Here is a 19,221-nt window from a genome sequence, read left to right as displayed (position 1 = left end):
GTGGTGCCTTGTGGGTACTCATCAGTATCCATGCCCTTCAGATTTTCCAGTCATTCTTTTTCCAACTGGGAGGTTGTCATGCTGCAAGAAAAAGTGCTTTCTTCCAGTGCTATCTTTACTTGGGCTCAAAGGAATTTATTTATTTATTAAATTTATATACCGGCCCATAGTCGAAGCTCTCTGGGCGGTTTACAAAAATTAAAAACAGTGAGCATTAAAAAATATACAAAATTGTAAACCATCAAAAATATAAAAACAGTATAAAAACGACAGTATCCATTTAAACAACATCAGTTCTGGGATCCATTAAAAAAACAAAAACAAACTTAGCATATGTTGTTAAATGCTGTTAAATGCTTGGGAGAAGAGATAAATCTTGACCCGGCACCCAAAAGATAACAATGTTGGTGCCAGGCGAGCCTCACCGGGGAGACAATTCCATAATTGGGGGGCCACCACTGAAAAGGTCCTCTCCCTTGTTGCCATCCTCTGAGCTTCCCTCAGAGTAGGCACTCAGAGGAGGGCCTTAGATGTTGAGCGCAGTGTTTTGTGTTTTGAAGCCCTGAACCCACATCTGCCTTGTACCTAGGTTCCTAGGCAAGTAACTTTTCTTTCAGTCTCACCAGTAGATATTTTATGAATGGGCAAGCTCCCTCGATGGCAGCCATTTTGTGAAAGCACCCTGACAGACACTCAAAATTCCCAATGTGCTTTCCAACCCCCAAAATTTGGAGATCCCTGATATATCACTTCTGTAGCACCAATAAGTTCTGAAAAGGATGTAAAAGGATGTAGAATGGTATAGTCCCAGCCCATTATTAAACAGCATTGGGAAGTGGAGGGGAGATCAGAGACTGACATACCTGGGGGTAGGAGTGCAGTTAAAGTAAGGCTTGTCTTGTCTTATTAGAATCATCTTTTTCTTTTTCTTCTAAAGAAATAGGGGAAGATCTAGCAAACACTTGTGACACCCACAAAAACTTTGCAGATCTTTTTAATGACAATTACAGCTCTTGTCCTATGTTGGAAGGTTTTCTGGCTTTTAGGAGCAGCTTTTCAATGGCACAAGAAGTTGCTGTAGGAAGGGAAGCATGAAAAGACTAATGGATAAGTGGAATAAGTAGAAATTTGTGTATGGTCCTTTGTTTCGCTATTTTGTCAGGGTTAGCTTTAGGTGTGGAGGTACATTAGCAGAAGACCTCTGTTGAGCACCCCAGTAGTCCTCCAAGCAGGCACTTCTGATATAATTCCCTTGTGAGAACAGTCCATTTATTCATATTCTATACTTGCTGTTATTTAACCAGTTATCAGTCCATAAGAGGACCTGTCCTCTTATCCCATAAGGGAGTTTACTCAGGAGCCTTTGGTGAGGTACTTCCTCAAAAGCTTTTTGAAAGTCCAAGTCCATTCATTTGAAAGTCCAAGTCCAAGTCCATTCAGGCATTCAATCTGTGTATAAAATACATTAAATGTGTGTGGAGAGGGAGCATTCTAGCTCTGCCCTTCTCACATGTTTCCATCAGCCTGTACTCATGGAGGGTGATGGCCTCATGAAGAGAGCTTCCTGTATCAATGGAGGCTCTCCAAATGAGCCAGGATGAGCCAAGGCCTCCACAGACACAGGAGGCCCTCCTTTTCAAACCATTGTTTTCCACAAGCACAGAGCAATGGAAACATATGAAGAGAGAGGTTGAGCTAGAGTGCTCTCTCTCCTCATGTCTCTACTTTATACACAAGTCTTTTCTGGATCACTGCCATCCACGTGCTTGCAGACAGTCCCAAAGAATACTTAATGGTCTGGACTTAATTTTACAGAAGCCATGTTGATTCTTCTTCAGCGAGACTTGTCCTTCTATATGCTTGATGATGTTGTCTTTAATAATGTTTACACCAATTTGCTTCTGTATGTGTACGCTATCAAATACATGGAAATATTAATACCTTTGACTGTCACAATATCCAATACATTACACAGCAGCTATAGTGTTTCCATGAGCTCATTTAGAAATGTAAGGGATTGTCTACCCTCTAGTCCTGCCTCTGCCAAAGGCAGAATAATTCTCCCACCAGCCCCTCACAGTTCACTATTTGTAATCCAATCCTACTGTACTACAGACAGACAATAGGTGCATTGCTTCAAATTCCATCTTCAGTAGAAGGCCAAAAATTCAGTGATTTTACATTTGAGTTCTTTAAGAACTCTTAAACAAGAGTGCCACCTGGCCCTGGTGACTTTTAATTTCATTACAAGGTTCTAACACTTGGTAAGCCCTATCTGACGTAGCTTTTCAAGTATACGCCCTGAAAAAATAAATAGGGAAAGTGGCCTATACACTGAAATAGCTCTCAGTGACCTCCATATGATGCCCTTATTTCCATTCACACAGCATTATAAATTATTTAGCTTCCTACAGAAATTGAATAGGATGAAGGGGAAAGTATTTCATTCTATAGAATCCCATAGGTGCAGGTTGAATACCTCTGGCATCCTCTGGGTTTGCTTATATATATTATCTATACAGAATCCAATACCTTTATATTACAAAAGTAATTAAAGTCTTCTACAATTTAGCACACTTCAGCAGGACACTTGGAACACGTTTGAAACGGTCTGTATAAGACTTCATGAGATGATATGCAATAACTCCCAGTCGCTACAGTATTACAAAATACCAGTTACATCAGCTGAGATTGTTTCAAGGATTCTTGAACTTGCTCCTTTGGAGGTGAGCCTCTCTCCTTGCAAACCTTTGTTTAAATATTACAAGACTGATATTGTCCCACCCGGGTGGGTGGGGAACTGCTTTGTTATATCCCAAAGGTTATGGGAATGCCCTCCACAAGATTCAGAAGAAAGGGAAGTTTCTTACTATAAATTCCTGTTTTCTGTAACTCCTGAAGGGCAATCCATCCACACTGGCTAGCTGGTGTAGCTATGTTCCCTTACAGGCTTCTGCCTCCACCATACATGTGGGGTGATAGACAGGTCTCCTGGGTCACTTCCATATTGTTCCATTGTTTTCAAGGGATTACCGTTGGTTCTATTGACTTTTTTCTTTTTCTTTTGTTTTTTGTTGTGCTGTTTCAGATCTTCTCCTTCTTAGGAGTTAGGGGTTGAGGGGCTATTTGCTTTTCCAGTTTAGTCTAGTCAGGTAGCCCCTCACCTGGAGAGGATTGTTTATATTGGATCCTGTCTGTCATTTAGTAAGAGGATGTAACCTGAAGGTCTTTGAATACCTTTTAGTAGATACAGAGAATATGAATCCACAGCAAGAAATTTCCCTTTTGCAGAGAGCAGCATAGAATCATAGAATAGTAGAGTTGGAAGGGGCCTATAAGGCCATCGAGTCCAACCCTACATAGATACTGGAAGACTCCAATGACTGCTTAATTACTTTGGCTAGAGAAAAGGGATATAGAACACCAACAAGAGTTATAGCACATCCTACAATTCTTTTGAAATGTTTGTTAATGGTTTTAAAGTTTTCTTGACTTTTACTCTTCTTTATGTACCTTAGTGCAGCAGTCCCCAACCTGTTTGGCACCAGGGACTGGTGTTGTGGAAGACAGTTTTTCCACAGACTGGGGGGTGGGTTTGAGGGGATGGTTTTGGGAAGCCCACCCCCACCCCACCCCACTCCAGCGTCCTGGTTTCGCTTTGGCTGGAAGGGCACCCGGCTGAAGCAAAGCCAGGATGCTGGGGCAGGTGGGTGGCTTTGGAACGGTGCGCCCAGAAGTCGCTCTCCCAGAGCAGCTTCCAGCCGGACACGCCGTTCCGAAGCCACCCCACCCCAGTGTCTTGGCTTCGCTTCGGCTGATCAGGCGAGATGGTGCCCCGCACCCAGGTACGCTGGGGTGGGGGGGTGAAAGCAGCTCACCTGCGCAGCCTGGTTCCTAACAGGCCATGGACCAGTAGCAGTCCGTGGCCCGGAGGTTGGGGACCCCTGCCTTAGTGAAAGGCTGCTGTTCTGTTCAACATCTTGTAATTCTTTCCCTTCTGGATAACAGGTCTCAAGAGAAAAAAACATGCAAAATATTCCAATGATCAAACTATTCCGAAGGCTTTGTGAAGAAACCAGGACCTGGTTTTGCAGAGTTTTATCACGAGATTTGCTGAAACCTTGTTCAGGTCCTAATGTAGAGTTTACTTTTCCATTGGAACTTTGGGTTTGTATTCTGGAATTCCATACTATTTTTCTCTAGCTGTTTAAAGTTTTCAGTAGACTAGACAAGAGGCATGGATAACTGCAGCTAGGCTAACTCTGTCCACATAAGGACATAATTGGTATAAACATGAATGTTTATGGTGTTTAAGTTGTGTTTAATGGCTTAAGATCCAGCCAGCATAGTCAATAGTCATGGATTAATCCAAAACATCTGGAGGACACTAGGTTGCCTACCATTAATGTAGAATATACTTTTACTCCTACTAGATTATGATAACTTCAAATGCTAAAGGTAGGAAACTCATAGCAAATAAGTTGAATAAAATTTCCATTTCTTCTTTTGTTTCTTTTGTGACTTGGTTTTACCTTAAATTGTATTTTCTACTTTAGGCATGGGATCAATTTTTGAAAATAAAGTTTCCAAATGAAAACTTCATAGAGGAGTGGAAGAAAAGTTTAATTATAGATATGCAAAGCCGAATTAAACAGGTACCAAGATATATGGAAATAGTATTTAGCAGCGCTTTCCATGTGAGGCTATGAAAACTGGTATCAAAGTTATATGGATGGATATGAACATTGAACTCTTAATGTCTTTGTTATTCTCCTCCTGTTAGCTCCCATTATTATGTTTGGAAGCAATATTACATAGCATTTTTCAGTGATGTTTCCTTTTCTATCGTCATTATATCAAACTAAGGATTAGTCTTTTTTGTTTTGTTTTAGGGGAACAATCCAAGAGCTTCAAAGTTATTATGCATATAGTGTTGGACAGAGATTGCACATTTGGCTTTACCTGTGCGCACAGCCTCCAACTCACTACCCAGCAGCCCTCAGGGCGAATAAAGTTACCCATCTTGTCAGAAGATGAGATAGATCTGTCTTTTGGTTCCACTCAACTAGGTTACCTAGAGAACTGAAGAGGCTTTCTAGATGATGTGTATTTTACAACTTGAAGGGACAGAGGCATATTTGTTTACATAAATAAAAATAATTTGAAATTATTTAAAGTGCTGTGCTAAAGAGTATCCTTAATGTTCCTTTATTGCCCTAAAGATCATTCCATTCTGTTTTCTTCCTCTGATAAACATAAATTTATGGAATCCATGATAGTGCTTTATTTTTATTTTATTTTATTTTATTTTTTCTTAACAGGAATCTCCAGTTCAGCAGATTAAAGCCTACTGCAATTCCCAAGCAAACTTTGAAAAATTTGATTCTCTGATTGGCAACACATTTGAAAACTGTGCCATAGAAGCTGTGAACTTAGCACCCCAGGTAGGATCAGTGCACCCAAGCCACCGTTACACTGACATAGTTTATAGTGCAATCCTATCTATGTTTACTCAGAAGAAAAACTTAATGTGTTCAATGGGAATTTCCCCCTTATAGATGTATTTAGGATTGCAGCCCAAGAATATAAACTGTGGTTTGAGCTTCCAATGGCAAACTATGGCTTAGATCTACTTGTCTGCTATTGTTTTCCATCTGCTTGGCATTCCTATTTCTGTAGTGCAGCAGTTGGTGGAGCCATGACGACATCCTCCCTCTATACTGTGTAATTATCTGTATGGGAAAGAGTGGAACCACCCACAGCTGCATGGAAAGAACGTCAGCCATGGAAAGGAAGGTGGGCTGCCCAGACCTCAAGCTCACCATGCTCACAGGTAGCAGCCTGGCTTAGCTGATGCTCTGACACTCATCTTCCTTTGCCTTGGCCCCGGTCTATACAACAACGGGATTGCTCCTCATTGAATATAAACCCGAATTTTCGTTGATTCGAATCTAGGCAAAGAGCATCACACTGCAGCAACAACAGTGATTTATCTCCTGAATTTTTTTTCGTAGTGCAGTTACAAATGTGCACATGCGCATATACGGATATACAATGCTACGGAGTAGAGATGATGGAAGTTATAAATTTTATGTGCGGAGCTCTGCAGATACATATAACAGACAAACTGGGAGGGGGAGGGAAAGGAACAAGGCAGCAGCGCAGGATATGAGAGGGGGACTGAACACGTCTCTTTCCTCTGGCTGCCCATTCCCCCCTCTTTGTTTTAATAAGCTCTCTCTGAGGAGCGCCGCAGAATCAGAGAATTCAAACTCAAAACGTTGCGAAGGAACGAGGAAGCCGATAGGTGGGAAATCGGCCAATCACGTTGTCTATCATACCCTCAAAGCTACGTCCACATGTCAAAATGCGATTTAACTTCCCCAATGATACATAACCACAACGTGGTGCAAAGTTGGACGTTGCTTCAAAAATTGTGGAAAATTGCAAATGCGAAGATGCTCATTATTGCATTAAAAACCCGGCACTGCGGCGAATGGACAGCTGCGTCATGTGTCCTGAAACACGAATGTGCGCATTTATGTCAGGGTAAAGAAGCTGTATAGACACGCAGTGAACACTGGTGCCTGAGGTGGTAGTGTCGTCCAGGACTCCATATGTATAACCACGCTTCTGCTCTATCGGGTTCTGCACAGGCCAATAGATTGCCACCAGTTTAGTCCTTTCCTCAAGGGCAAGTCTCTGACAACAACCCAGTGGGCAGGGGATCTCTTGTACCTAGACATGGGAGGGAGAGTCTGTTGGGATCGTCCAGAAAAATTTCCTCTCCGGGTGGAGAGATTAGCAAAGTATGCAGCGTTCCAAACAGGCTCAGAGAAAATAAAGACAGCCACAGAGATAATCGACAGCAACAGTATTTTTCTTCAGGAATATTTTACTGAGTTAGAAAACTTAGAGATCATATATACAATATCTTACAGTATACTCACAACAATGTCATATTCACACAGGAGAGAAAAGACACGCTCCTTACACAAGACTTATATACATAGCAGTATCTTTCTCTACCAATTTACAACTTAATCAGCAATCAATCACACTTGTCAGGTCGTTAACCAATTATCTAATTATCTTCTGACCTTTAAGTGGCTGATGTAACTTCTTGCAACAGTTGCACTAGACTGGGTAACATAGAAACTATGGACACTAAAAATCCAATCCCGGACAGAGTCCTCATCTAGTTCTAGGTGGTGTGTGTGTGCTGGGAGACTGCAAGGAAAGGGAGCCATAACATACATCCAAAGCACTATCCTCAGCTTACGAGCAAGCTCCTGATTTGGAGACATACTGTTAGGGGAATCCCCTTAAGTTCCCATGGCTGCTTCCTTTAGGATCAACTCAAGAGTGGGGGTGGGGAGCTCTTCAAGGTAGGAGACCTTTGCAGGGGCCTCCTGGAAACTCGTGTCTTTGTGGACAAGTTCACATGCCTGCACTTTAAAGTTGTGATCAATGCTGCTCCATCTTTTCCATGTTGCCATCCCTGTCCTTGGAGGTAGCCCAAGGCAGACATTTTCTTTGATGCTTCCTCAATCCATCTTGGTGTTTCTCTGCCCCCAAACCATTCTGAATGCCATGGATTTGTTTGGGGTCAAGAGCCACCAATGTGGTACAGTTTTCTTTGCATCTGTCCAGTGTGGATTTATCTCCTCCTCCTGGCCTGTGCTTAGCACCTGCCTCCTTTGTGGTCCAAGCCACCCCTTTTGCCAGATTGGGAACTGCTTCTTTGAAGTTACAGTCCCTGTTCACGGGGTTCTCTGGTCCTTCAGGAGCCAAGCATTCAATCGCAGTGCGCTATGGTCAGTAGCCAACAGGGCTGCTCTGCCTCAGCTGGTGCTGTTGCACTTGCAGGACCCACCACTTACACAGTGGGGATTTGGTGCTTCTAAAAATAGCATAAATTGAACAGAACTGCTCTGTGAGCAAGCAAACAACCCTCTCCACAGTCCGTTTATGAGCATGGCAAGAACCGTGCTGGCTACAAAGGGGGAGGGGAGGGGAGGGGGAGAGCAGTTTCTGGGAACCGAAGTCAGCCCTGACTTAGAGCTTGGTTCTCGTGTGGCGCAGAGCGGGAAAGCAGCAGTTTCTGCAGCTGAAACTCTCCCCGCGGCCTGAGTTCGATCCCAGCGGAAGCTGGTTTCAGGCAGCCGGCTCGGGTCGATTCAGCCTTCCATCCTCCTGAGGTCGGTAAAATGAGTACCCAGTTAGCTGGGGGAAAGGTAATAATGGCCGGGGAAGGCAACGGCAAACCACCCCGCTATAAGGCCTGCCAAGAAAACATCAGCAAAAGCTGGCGTCCCTCCAAGAGTCAGTAATGACTCAGTGCTTGCACGAGAGGTTCCTTTCCTTTTCCTCTCAGAAACCAAAAATTCCTATGGCCCTCGAGACAGTGTCTGGTGGCCATAAGATTGCGCCCTAAATGATATAGCAAATTTGGATGGACTCATTGCCATTTAATACTGCACATACTTTTATGTCTTAAAAGAATGGTCTCATTAGCCTGCTAGCCTCGTACAAGCTGAAAAAGCCTGGCAAACTCGTTTCTGCTGTCATCAGAAAATCATGGCCAACTGATAAGGCTGGGAAACCTTTGAAGGACCTGGAAAGTGTTCTGAATCATCTCCTTTGTTGGCAAGACATCAAACATCTTTTCACCTTTCATGGTATGTAGTATTTAATTGGAAGGAGTTCTAGGAATAATAGAATATCAATTTGAAAATAAAAAATATACTTTATCAAAGATGTATGTAATCTGACTATGTTTCCATTGTGAGGAAAAACAAGTTAAGCAGTATATTATAAAAGGGGGCAAGATTTAGGAATTGTTATAACATTTGATATCTGGAAATGTTTGTCAAGGAAGATGGATAATTTTTTTGTTTTATATATGTTCATAGGTTTTTTAAAACAAACAAACATAAATAATACATTGACATATAACATCAATGAAATTGCACAACATATATGGCATAGGTGGTATGAAATGTTGGAAGTTTAAAGAAAATAGGAACTACAGTCATATGTGGTGGAATAGTGGAAAAAAAGATAATATTGGTTTAAAAATATGAGAAGATTGAGTTAATGATACATATTAAATTAGAAATTGATCCTTTATTTTTTGTTATTAAGATATTCAAGAAAGTTACCTTTCTATCATCAAGGTATGATGATGTATTTGCTGGTAACATTCCTACCATTGAGGAATGTGAGAGTAAAGCATATAACCATGTGGTCATATCTAAACAGTCTAATTACAATGGGAGTAAGAAAATATGTATTATATAATGTATTTATAAATTTAATGATATGTTTAGTTTATTATTTGTATAATCATTCTGTATAATATTTTTATGTTTTTGAAGTAAAAGAAATGGAGCAAATTACATTGTTTACAATCAAAATTGAGCTGCAATGGGTGGTGGTGAGCTAATAGCTTCCATTTCTCGACTTCATGGGGACTGGGGGTGGGAGGGCGAAAGGGGAGGACCCTGACAAGTGTCAGTTCAAGGTGTAATAGCGAGAGGGTGACATTGCCAAAACCCTTTTTGGAGCAATTACTTCATTCACATTTTCTTTCTTTTTCAGTGCTTCTGAATTGAAAGTAAAGTTTGTACTCTCTCTTAGTATTATTTTTTGTGGTCCTTCACTAGTGTGCACAGATTAGCCTATATGTGCAGTCTTACAATGTTGACTTCCTAGTATATTACCTAATCCACTTCAGTGTTTCACTTGATAGCTATTATATACAAGGAAATTGAGTAGATAAGACTAGTAGTCCACAAGTGAATCTGCACTTGCAAAAGAACAAGGGGAAAAATAATTTAAAGGCAGTGAACAAAATAAGTAATCTGAAAAGCGGCAGCAATCAGAGTGGGGAGAGGGGCCAAGAAAGTTTCTTGTCATAAGGACAAACACACAAGACAGGTTGCCACATGAAGGAGACACTGGAATGCATCCAGGGAGCAAGCTGGAAGGAGGAAAGAAGCCATTCCAAGCCACTGCATACCCGATAGACTGTCGGGAGTAATATGGCTTAGTGAGCAAGCAAGCAACCCACTATAGCTTGTTTTCAGTGTGGTTTAACTTGACATATGAACTAGCCTAGTTTGTCACAGTTGTGGCTTATTTTCTGGATAGCTTATCGTGACATGTGAACCATCCTTCTGTGTCTGACAGGTGCTCCAAACTCAGACTACCTATTCAGGAGCAGACGAAAACCAACATGCCTCCAATTCCCTTTTCTAGATTGGGCTGGAGATGGGAAGCAAAGACAAGCCAGCTTTTCTGCCTCTGTGGCAGACAGATACTTTGAGTATAGACTACTTTTTATATGCAGAGACATATAATGTGTACGTCTCTGTTTTCCTTCTCCAATCTGGAAGCGATGACTTCCAAGTTTGGGAGGAGTCCTCAAGCTTGTTGAGCTTAACTAGAGATTGGCTGAGCAGTCATTTTGGTGACTGTAGCAAGTGAGATTGTCAGCCCAGGTGAATAATACAGAATTTGTACTGCATATTATAGAAAGGGAAACCCATTTACTACAATTGGTTTAGAAACTTGTATGGGAGATGTGTTGAAATGGAAATCTAGTTTGTGCATGGTTGGTTTTCATTGTTTGAATAGAGGAGTGTATTAGTTGCAGACGGTTAAAGCTCTTTTGTGTTATATTTCCTCTTTCAGAACACATTGACCTGGTTCACACAATGCGACAATCCGCGGTGGGTTGTCACCTTTGTTTGTTTCAACATCCAAACCTGGTGTGGTTTCTTTCTTCAGCATGATTTGTTAACCATGCACAAGTCACACTGACAAATCATGGCCTGTTGTTCAGTGTGGCTTGTCGTGATGTGTGAACCAGGCAGAATGGCTTATGCATGGCTTGTTGGAAAAGGCTACATAGCTGCCTGGCAACAGTGGCAAAAAAACCAGTCACTCCTCGAGAACTGATTTGTGCCACTTCCCTCCTCCTCTTATAGATTGATAAGAAATTACACTGGTCAGTTTATTCCTCCACTTCATTGCTTTCCTAGACAGCCACATCTTCTTTTTTCACCTTTAGGAAGATTTGTGCAAATTTAACATTTTTTCCACCTTCGGGGAGATTTATAAAAATTTAACTTCTTTTCCCTCCCCCCCCCCTTTTTTTTTTACTTTAAGGGGAGATTTGTGCAAATTCATTCATTGGCAGCAAGTACTACATTTTAGCAAATTTGTGCATATCTCCTCAAAGTTTTTTTTTTAAACTTAATTTGTGCAAATCTCCCCAAGGAGAAAAACAGATTCTACAAAAAAGTATTTACTACTCTAGTGGAGTAGGCTGCTGAGGTTGTGCTGCAAAGGTCCATGGAAGACATTCCAGAAGTGGGCAGGAGGAGTAAGGGTGAAGCAAGCCACAGCAAGCTGCAGGAGTCTGTCAGGAGTAATGTGGATTAGTGATCGAACAGCCTGTGGCTTATTTTTAGCATGGCTTAACTTGACATGTGAACTGGCCCAGTTTGGCACAGTTGTAGCAAGGGAAGTGGCAAGCTTGGATAGTTGAGGGACAGATGGGTAGATCCAGAATGGTCACCTTGCATTAAGTTTTTCAAGTTGATATGAGGAAGCTAATTTTAGCTGTTTAGTGCCCCAAAATGAGGGCTGTTCACTTGATTTTAAAATACCTGATTTTATCTGACAGGTGTCAGTGAAAAGCTTCGCGACCAACTTTCCGATGAAGCCAAGGAGCTAATGGCCATCAGTGACTCTGTATATACAGAAGTTTCTGGTAAACTCATGACAGGCTGTATCCTAATTAAACATTTGGACCTAATCAAAAAGCATAAGAAACAATTTCTGTCAATTTGGGAATTAAGTAAGTATGTTTTTTCCCTATATGTAAGAGGCACATTGTTTAAAATATAAACAAAATTCTGGGCTCCGCCTAGCTGCATCCTATATTTGTTGTTCTATCTCAGTGACATGCATGAGAAATAGTGAGTCTAAATGAGAGGCCTATTTTCTGATGAGGCAAAAGGGAGTAAAGATGTTGTGAGCATTTGATACTGGATGCTTGACTAGGTGAACACACCTGTTTAATTCTTTAAAAACTTCCAGTCAATGTGAGCATAGCACCCCATTTCAAAACCTTGATTTGGCTCATACCCGTCTCTTCCAAGGCATAAGCCTTGGAAGGTGCAACTCAGCTCAGCTGGGTTCTCTTCTGCTGCAGAGCTTGGAGCAGAGGGTGTCTATTCTCCATGTTGATCATCGGAGGAAAGGTCAAACTCTCTGGGGCATCCCTCCCCAGGCAGCATGGCTTTTTCTTGTGCTGCTCAGAAGAGAGTTCTCTTGCCTGGTCAGCATAAACAGAATCAGCCCCCTTTAAGCAGCCCGTTAAACATCAACTCCTTCCTCCAGCATCTGATTTTAATGGGTTTAGCAGGAACATGTGTGGGCATTCTAGAAAGGCAAGATTTTGGATTAACAGCTATAATTTGCGATTTTCATTTCAGTAAATAAACATAATTCATCTGTGGAAAACCCAAAACTAGAAAAAGTACTCCAGCTAAGACTGCAAGAAGTAACATTTGTCAGGAAGGAGCAAACACAGTTGGGATCTCTTCTGGATATGTGCAGGAAAGTGCAATATATTGTAAAAGGTAATTTTTATAATAATAGTGATTTTCCTTTGCAACTATTGCTAACTTGTTTCTAAAGTTGGGAATGGAGGTATAGAAAAACTGTGGAATAAACAGGCAAGAGAGGTTACCAAAAACTGAGCAGAATTGTTACACCAAAAGCTGTGTATGGTCACATAGTTCCTTTGATTTAATTAATGCCTTTCTTTCTGTAAATATCTCGCACATTTCTTTGTTTGAATGTGAGAAAACACCAATGCAAAAAGGAGATTATTCTATTCATTCAGAGCAGCACTCTGTGTTTTGATAGACTGGAACCCTGACAGGGATTGGTGGCATCTCCCTTATTCTTTTTCCACTCCTCTAATGTTAGTAATGGCTGCCTCTTCTAATATTGGCCCTATTGTGACATGGACGATTGGATTTTATTTGACTGTGTGTATGTACACACATGTACACAGAGAGAAATATTCCAATATGAAACTGTAGCGATGGTCATAGAATTTAATATGCAGATTGAACATATTGTAGGAAGAAGGAATGTTATTGCCAATGCCCTATCAAGAAAGGAACAAGAAAAAAACAAAAGGCTAAACAACTTATTGTGTCCTCCTTCCATTCCAACATATGACGCTGCCTTATGCTGAGTCAGGCCCTTGGTTCATCTAGCCTAGTATTACTGACACTGACTGGCAGCAGCTCTCCAGGGTTTCAGGCGGGATTCCTTTCCTATCCGTACCTGGAGATACTAATGTTGAACTTGCGATCTGTGCTGTATCACTGAGCTACGTGCTCTCTTACACTCCTTATTGGTATTATAACCAGTTGAGAAGTTCCCTTCCGTTACCCTGTACCTATACCAAGATAAATTTGCTGCTGCTGTGAAAGCTCTTAGCTCTAATTATGTGGAAATTAACTTCATCCAAGCCACGTTAGATATGCAACAATAGGTTTGATTTTCCTTTTAAATTACAGTAACAACTTTCTTACAAAGTTGTGTAAATATTTAAATTAGAATAGGCAAAGGCTTCTTCCCTTTCACTTGGTCTCCAGATTCTTTCCTAGTTCAGGTCAGTGTTCTTGCTTCCTAGATCATCACAGTATAAACGGGAAAACTGCCAATTTATTACAAAATAGAAAATAAATAAAATAAAATATAAAATAAGCATAATTAGTAAATGCAATGCTGCCAGGTACAACCTAAATATAGAATTCGTGATAATAGTTTTCAGTTTTGTTTTTTGTAAGTGGCTGTTAATCAAACCAAGAAAGGAACTAAAATCAATATTACTAACAGTCAAACCTCTCCAATACAGACTTTTACAGTTGCCTTATGATATCTGTCAGGTGCTTTGTCTAGTGCCATTAATAAAAATAGCACCTATTCTCAATATCTTGAAATCCTTATTAAAAAGCACATATATTTCTCGCAAATGGACAAATTAATTCCATTTTTAACACATCAACAAGATATTTTTCTCTAATACCTTGTTTCATGGATATTTTTCTGTAATGCCTTGCTTCTCTAGGGTATCTCACCAATAGAGCCACTGAATGTGAAGAAACCATCTCAGTTCTTCCAGTTGTTCCACCAGTAGAATACCACCTTGATGAGGATTAGTAGTGATAGCTATGTGGAGGCTTACTGTACTGGTTAATAATTCCTTATCCAGTCCTTCTGCTACTATAAAATATGACCCACTTATTTATCTGTTATTCTTATTCCTTAGGGTAGCAGTGTATAGCGTAGGAGAACACACTCTGGAAGTTCATATAAGTAGTTAGTACATTTTATTTTAGAAAACCCACCAAATAACTATAGCAAGATACATTACTACTTCTTTTCATAGATAGCTCATAAACAACAAGGGTATTACTGTTGCCCTAACAAGTTATCCCTTCTACGCCTAGATGAAGGTATCTCTGCTAAACTAAACAACTTTCACTTCCAATACTTCACCGAGCCCCTTGTGGCGACTCTCTTCCATTTCCAAGAATACATTCATTGCTCACAGTTATCTCACAGCATGCAGAGAATTAATCACATCTATGCAACACAATAAATTCTTATCAATTTCATACACTTATAATGCATATTCTGCTATAATATTATGATTCCTTATACAGCAAAGGCAAGAGGTTAAACAAATGGAAAATGAGAATTTCTCCCAAGTTGAGTTTTCTTTTTTACTTTTCAGTGGATATGGTTGAAATCGAGCAGAAGCACAATGAAAGTCTGGCTGCAGAAGCACTGAATGAGGTTGTGAAGGTGAGAGATCCAGTTTCCCACAGTGATGATATTATAGAGACCTGTTTCTACTTGAATCCAGCCATGAAGAAGATATCTGAAACTGTGTATCGTTTTAAAGAGAGCCATGTCTTCCAGTATTGCTGGGAGTGGGCAGCCCAAAAATTGGTGAACAATGAGGAGCATTTGATCGAAGAGGAAGACATTGCTGCTTTGCCTCCTGATAGGTTATTTGATCATTGTTACAATGAATTCACCAGACTCTATAATTGCTTGAAATCTGAAGAGCTCACATTTGCTGAAGTGGATGTTCTCTTCAAGGATTTTACTAGCCCTTATGATGAACTGAAAAAGGATTTTCAGATTATGTGCCATCTGGAGCATCAAGATAGTGGGGAATGGATAGACCAACGGATCCAGCAGATCCAGCAATATCATGACTTGCATTTGGCTGTGGGCTCTGTTAAAGTTATTGACAAGGTCAGGGAAGCTTTGAACCTCTCTGGAAACTTCGACGGCCTGCTGCTTTTACTGAACTTTGTAAGTATATCTCTTTAAACCACCATTCAAAAGACAGACTTGGGTGCTCCAATAAACTCAAAATGTATATGTGGTTCTAATGAGCTTTTGAAACTGTATGACTTCAGTCATTTTTAAAATTGCAATGGCCCACTTTTCAGTGGTGTGACAGTTCATGAGGGTTAAGTATGAAGCCGTTTAGCACTTTAGATATTTTGATTTCCTTGATCATAGTTCTTTACTCTAGATGTCACAGATGTAAATATTATTTGGATGTGACTTCTTTGGAATTTAGCCATGTCCTCTCACTTCATCATAGGAATTGCCAGCTGTTCACATATAGTTATAGAACAAAACAACTTCCATAATCCCTTACCATTGGCCATGGTGGCTGGGGATGAAGGGAATTATAGTCCAAAATATCTGGAAGGAATCATGAAACTGGAAAACAACAGTCTACTTTAATCCTCTACTCTGGGGCACACTGTGTTTACCACAGAGCATAGCAATACTGTAAAAAAGTGCTTACTAAGCATCTAGTTGCATATGATTCATGTAAGTGAGCACTGCTATGGGAAGCACAAAGCTACAAGGTCATTAACCAATCTGAGTGAGTGTGTGTGTGTGTGTGTGTGTGTGTGTGTGTGTGTATGTATGTGTATGTGTATGCATGGGTGTATTAAGAATAGTTACTGATGTTCAGATATAGCTTCTGGTCATTGATAAAATTTGATTAAAAGCCATGTATCAATTCACCCTAAAGGAAATCTTATTGAGTCAGCTCCACAATATGCAACACAACATCCTACCATGGCAGTTCCTGATGTCCCAGAGGAAATGTGTGTGTGGCACGGAGGGCAGTAAGAACCATTAGTTTGAGCCTAACCATTATGCTGTACCTTATGGTTTTAATTTTTGTGAAACGCCTGAAGAGCTTTGGTCACTGGATGGTATATAAATGAAATAAATAAATTATTGAGCCATAACTGAAATATAAGATTAAACAGAATGGTATCTTTTAACATTGTTCATAATTGTTGAGAGCCCTATTCCCTTAAATCTGCATGGCAGATGTGCACTGATATACTGTTGTTCCATGAGATATCAACTATGTATTGCACAGTAGTGGGTTGCATGACAGATGTGCAACCTGTACAAGCAGGTATAGTGGGCAGATATTGATGACTGTTTACCATATGATGGTCACTTGAAAAAAATGGTACCAACTGGTGGTGTAGTTGAGGGGAAATGCAGGGGGGTGTAGTTCATTTTTCAAAGCACGACCAGTGACATGGTATGGTGGAAAAAAAGTAAGAATCCCCTTGTGTGCGCATATCTTGCTGATTATCTGCCACAAATTGTGGCTTCAGTGGTTACATTGTGTAAAAAATAAATAAACAGCAGAACTACACATGTGCGATCATGACCTTATTTATTCATATAATTTGCTTTTCAGAAAGATGAGTTCCAGTCCTTTCAGAAAAAAAATCTCTCCTCCATGAGTCCTGCATTGATGCATGCTATGCAAGTGCTGCAAGGCATCACTGAACCACGCCGTAGGTGCCTCAAGGAGCTTGCACTCAGGAGGGACTTCGTAAACTGGGTCAAAGAGTCTCTGGAAGGTAGAACAGATGCACCTCTGCTTTTTTGTTTGTTTCTTGGCCTTGGGCAAAAAGTGGGACTGATACTATTACATTTGGAAAGTTTCTGTTACATATTGATGTGTGGAGTGGCTATTAGGTACTGTGTCCTCACTTCCTGTTATGTTTGCAAAGTAGTGCAGGTTGAAATCTGCAACAAATCTTGGCAGAGGGTGGGGCAATATAGTGCCAGAGGAAGCAGGCACTATGTTGTGTTTCCCAAGGCCTCCTGCCATCTTGGGAGACAATAAAGAGGTCTGCTAAGAAATCCACAAAGCTTTATTCAAGCAATAAACATCTCTTCCCACTTGAAGAGAGTCTAATCTCTAGGAACTTTCCTCTAGGCAAAACTATGCAAACTAAGCAAGATTATTGTCCTATCAAGAAGAATGGAAAGCCCTTTCCCAGAACGCGTTAATTTCAGAGAGACTGGATCTGATGCAGCTTCGAAGAGAAGATAGCCGAGCCGACTTTCTCTCACCTTCCTTTAGCTTCACCCGTTTTAGTCTGCGGTGTACTCTAAGATTGGCTAGCCTCTCCGTGCCCTTCCCCTCAGAAGATTACTGACTTCCCACTGACTGTGTGTTGTTTACCCTTGAGGAGATAAGCTCTGGAGAAGGTTCATTCCCAGCTGATGAAGAGCCCTTGAGAGCTGCCTCCCCCACTGGTGTAGTCTGGCATGTTTCTGGCACCATCTCCTCTACTTCAGAGTCTGATTCTGATTGATTGCCTGAAACTCCTTCCCCCAACCCAAGGGGAGCAGGGCTAGACATGACACCCTAGTAGCATGTGGCTTGTTAAAGTTGGGGGAACTGAATGGCAGTCTCCTTTCTTTCCAGTCTCACATGCCTGGTCTTCTTCCTTCTTCAGCTGATCCTGGCAGTACATGCATCAAGACTTGAATGGGCTCAACAATTAATTCTACTTGAGACACATGGAAAAGATAGTTGTTGTCAATGAACTTATAAATAATTAATGAAAATTTAAACCAAAAATAATGCTCCTTTATTGCTCAATATTCCCTGCAGCATGAGACTAAAAACAACTGAAACATCTGTATTACTATAGCCTCCTTCTCATACAGTGTATGCTCAGTCAGTGCATGGAGGGGAAACATTTCCCAGTGGCCCTGGCTTCCAACCTGCACAGATTGGGTGGAGCATTAGAATGGGATTATGTGCAAACAACTATGCACAACTGGGAACCCTGATTGTACGTACGTAGTCTATCACACACAGAGAGCTCTACATGCAAAGAACCGCTTCTCACATTCTGCTCAATGTGTGGAGGTTGTAACTGACGCCAACCAGCATGATCCTATTCCACAGCACAAGTTGATTCAACACAGAGACTGGAGCATGAAAAGAAGGCTTAATTCCTCTTTCCCATTACAGCTTTGCGTAATGGTAGACTGTGTGTCCTCCTTGCTACTTTTTACAAATGGGAAAGACCCTCTTCTGCCTTTTCTTTCTTTCTTTTCCATTTTAAAGTATTTCATTTAACAAATACAAGGTAGCAATTATATAACTACAAAAACATCAACACACGCAGGCTGTTTTACATTATTCACCACAGATTCTTCACACATTTTACAATTGTTCTCCCTGAACATACACTTGTTATATAAATTTTAAGCTCTATTACAGACACAGATTAATCACTTTTCAATTATTTGCCTTGCTGGTTATTACACCCTTCCAGAAATAGGATAGTGCACTTGTTGGATGCTGGTCTGCAGATCCTGCATTATAAATGAGTTTTTTAATGGTTATTAATGCTTTATGTGTGTATGATCTGTGTTTTAGAATTTTAAATTTTGTTCACTCGTTTTAATCTTAATTTTAGAATTTCTGTAAACTGCCCAGAGAGCCCTGGCTATGGGAGCGGTATATAAGTGCAATAAATAAATAAATTGTATGTAACAAAGGGAAACCATGTTTCCAAGAATTATTTCTGCTTGATTATCCCTCTGATCCATCGGTTGTGCTGTGTTCGTTTTTCAGAAAGAGCCACCTCCCAGATTTTTAGAAACTATGGAATCACAGTGGATCCTATTTTCTTTTTCCAGTATTGTGCAATAACCATTCTGGCTGCCACCTCTTCTGCCCCTAAACTTGTTCATGAACAGTCTGAGGTGGCTAATAAATATGATAAGTTTTCTCAATAGAATCCAAATAAA

At 40.7% G+C, this 19,221-nt stretch overlaps 1 protein-coding gene across 1 annotated transcript in view; it reads left to right on the top strand.

The window, feature by feature from the left end:
* LOC134394557 (E3 ubiquitin-protein ligase RNF213-like) overlaps positions 1-19,221 on the top strand; it is a 121,750-nt gene that overhangs the window by 21,376 nt on the left and 81,153 nt on the right. The window contains exons 11-19 of the mRNA XM_063120119.1: positions 2,573-2,726; positions 4,009-4,167; positions 4,557-4,655; positions 5,322-5,444; positions 8,504-8,681; positions 11,696-11,869; positions 12,510-12,656; positions 14,834-15,423; positions 16,859-17,024. Of these exons, the coding sequence (XP_062976189.1) occupies positions 2,573-2,726; positions 4,009-4,167; positions 4,557-4,655; positions 5,322-5,444; positions 8,504-8,681; positions 11,696-11,869; positions 12,510-12,656; positions 14,834-15,423; positions 16,859-17,024 (1,790 nt within the window). The remainder of the gene's footprint in view (positions 1-2,572; positions 2,727-4,008; positions 4,168-4,556; positions 4,656-5,321; positions 5,445-8,503; positions 8,682-11,695; positions 11,870-12,509; positions 12,657-14,833; positions 15,424-16,858; positions 17,025-19,221) is intronic.

Source organism: Elgaria multicarinata, chromosome 3 (genome assembly GCF_023053635.1).
Source record: "Elgaria multicarinata webbii isolate HBS135686 ecotype San Diego chromosome 3, rElgMul1.1.pri, whole genome shotgun sequence".
NCBI classification, from domain to species: domain Eukaryota; kingdom Metazoa; phylum Chordata; class Lepidosauria; order Squamata; family Anguidae; genus Elgaria; species Elgaria multicarinata.
This window is presented reverse-complemented; position numbering and strand designations above follow the sequence as displayed.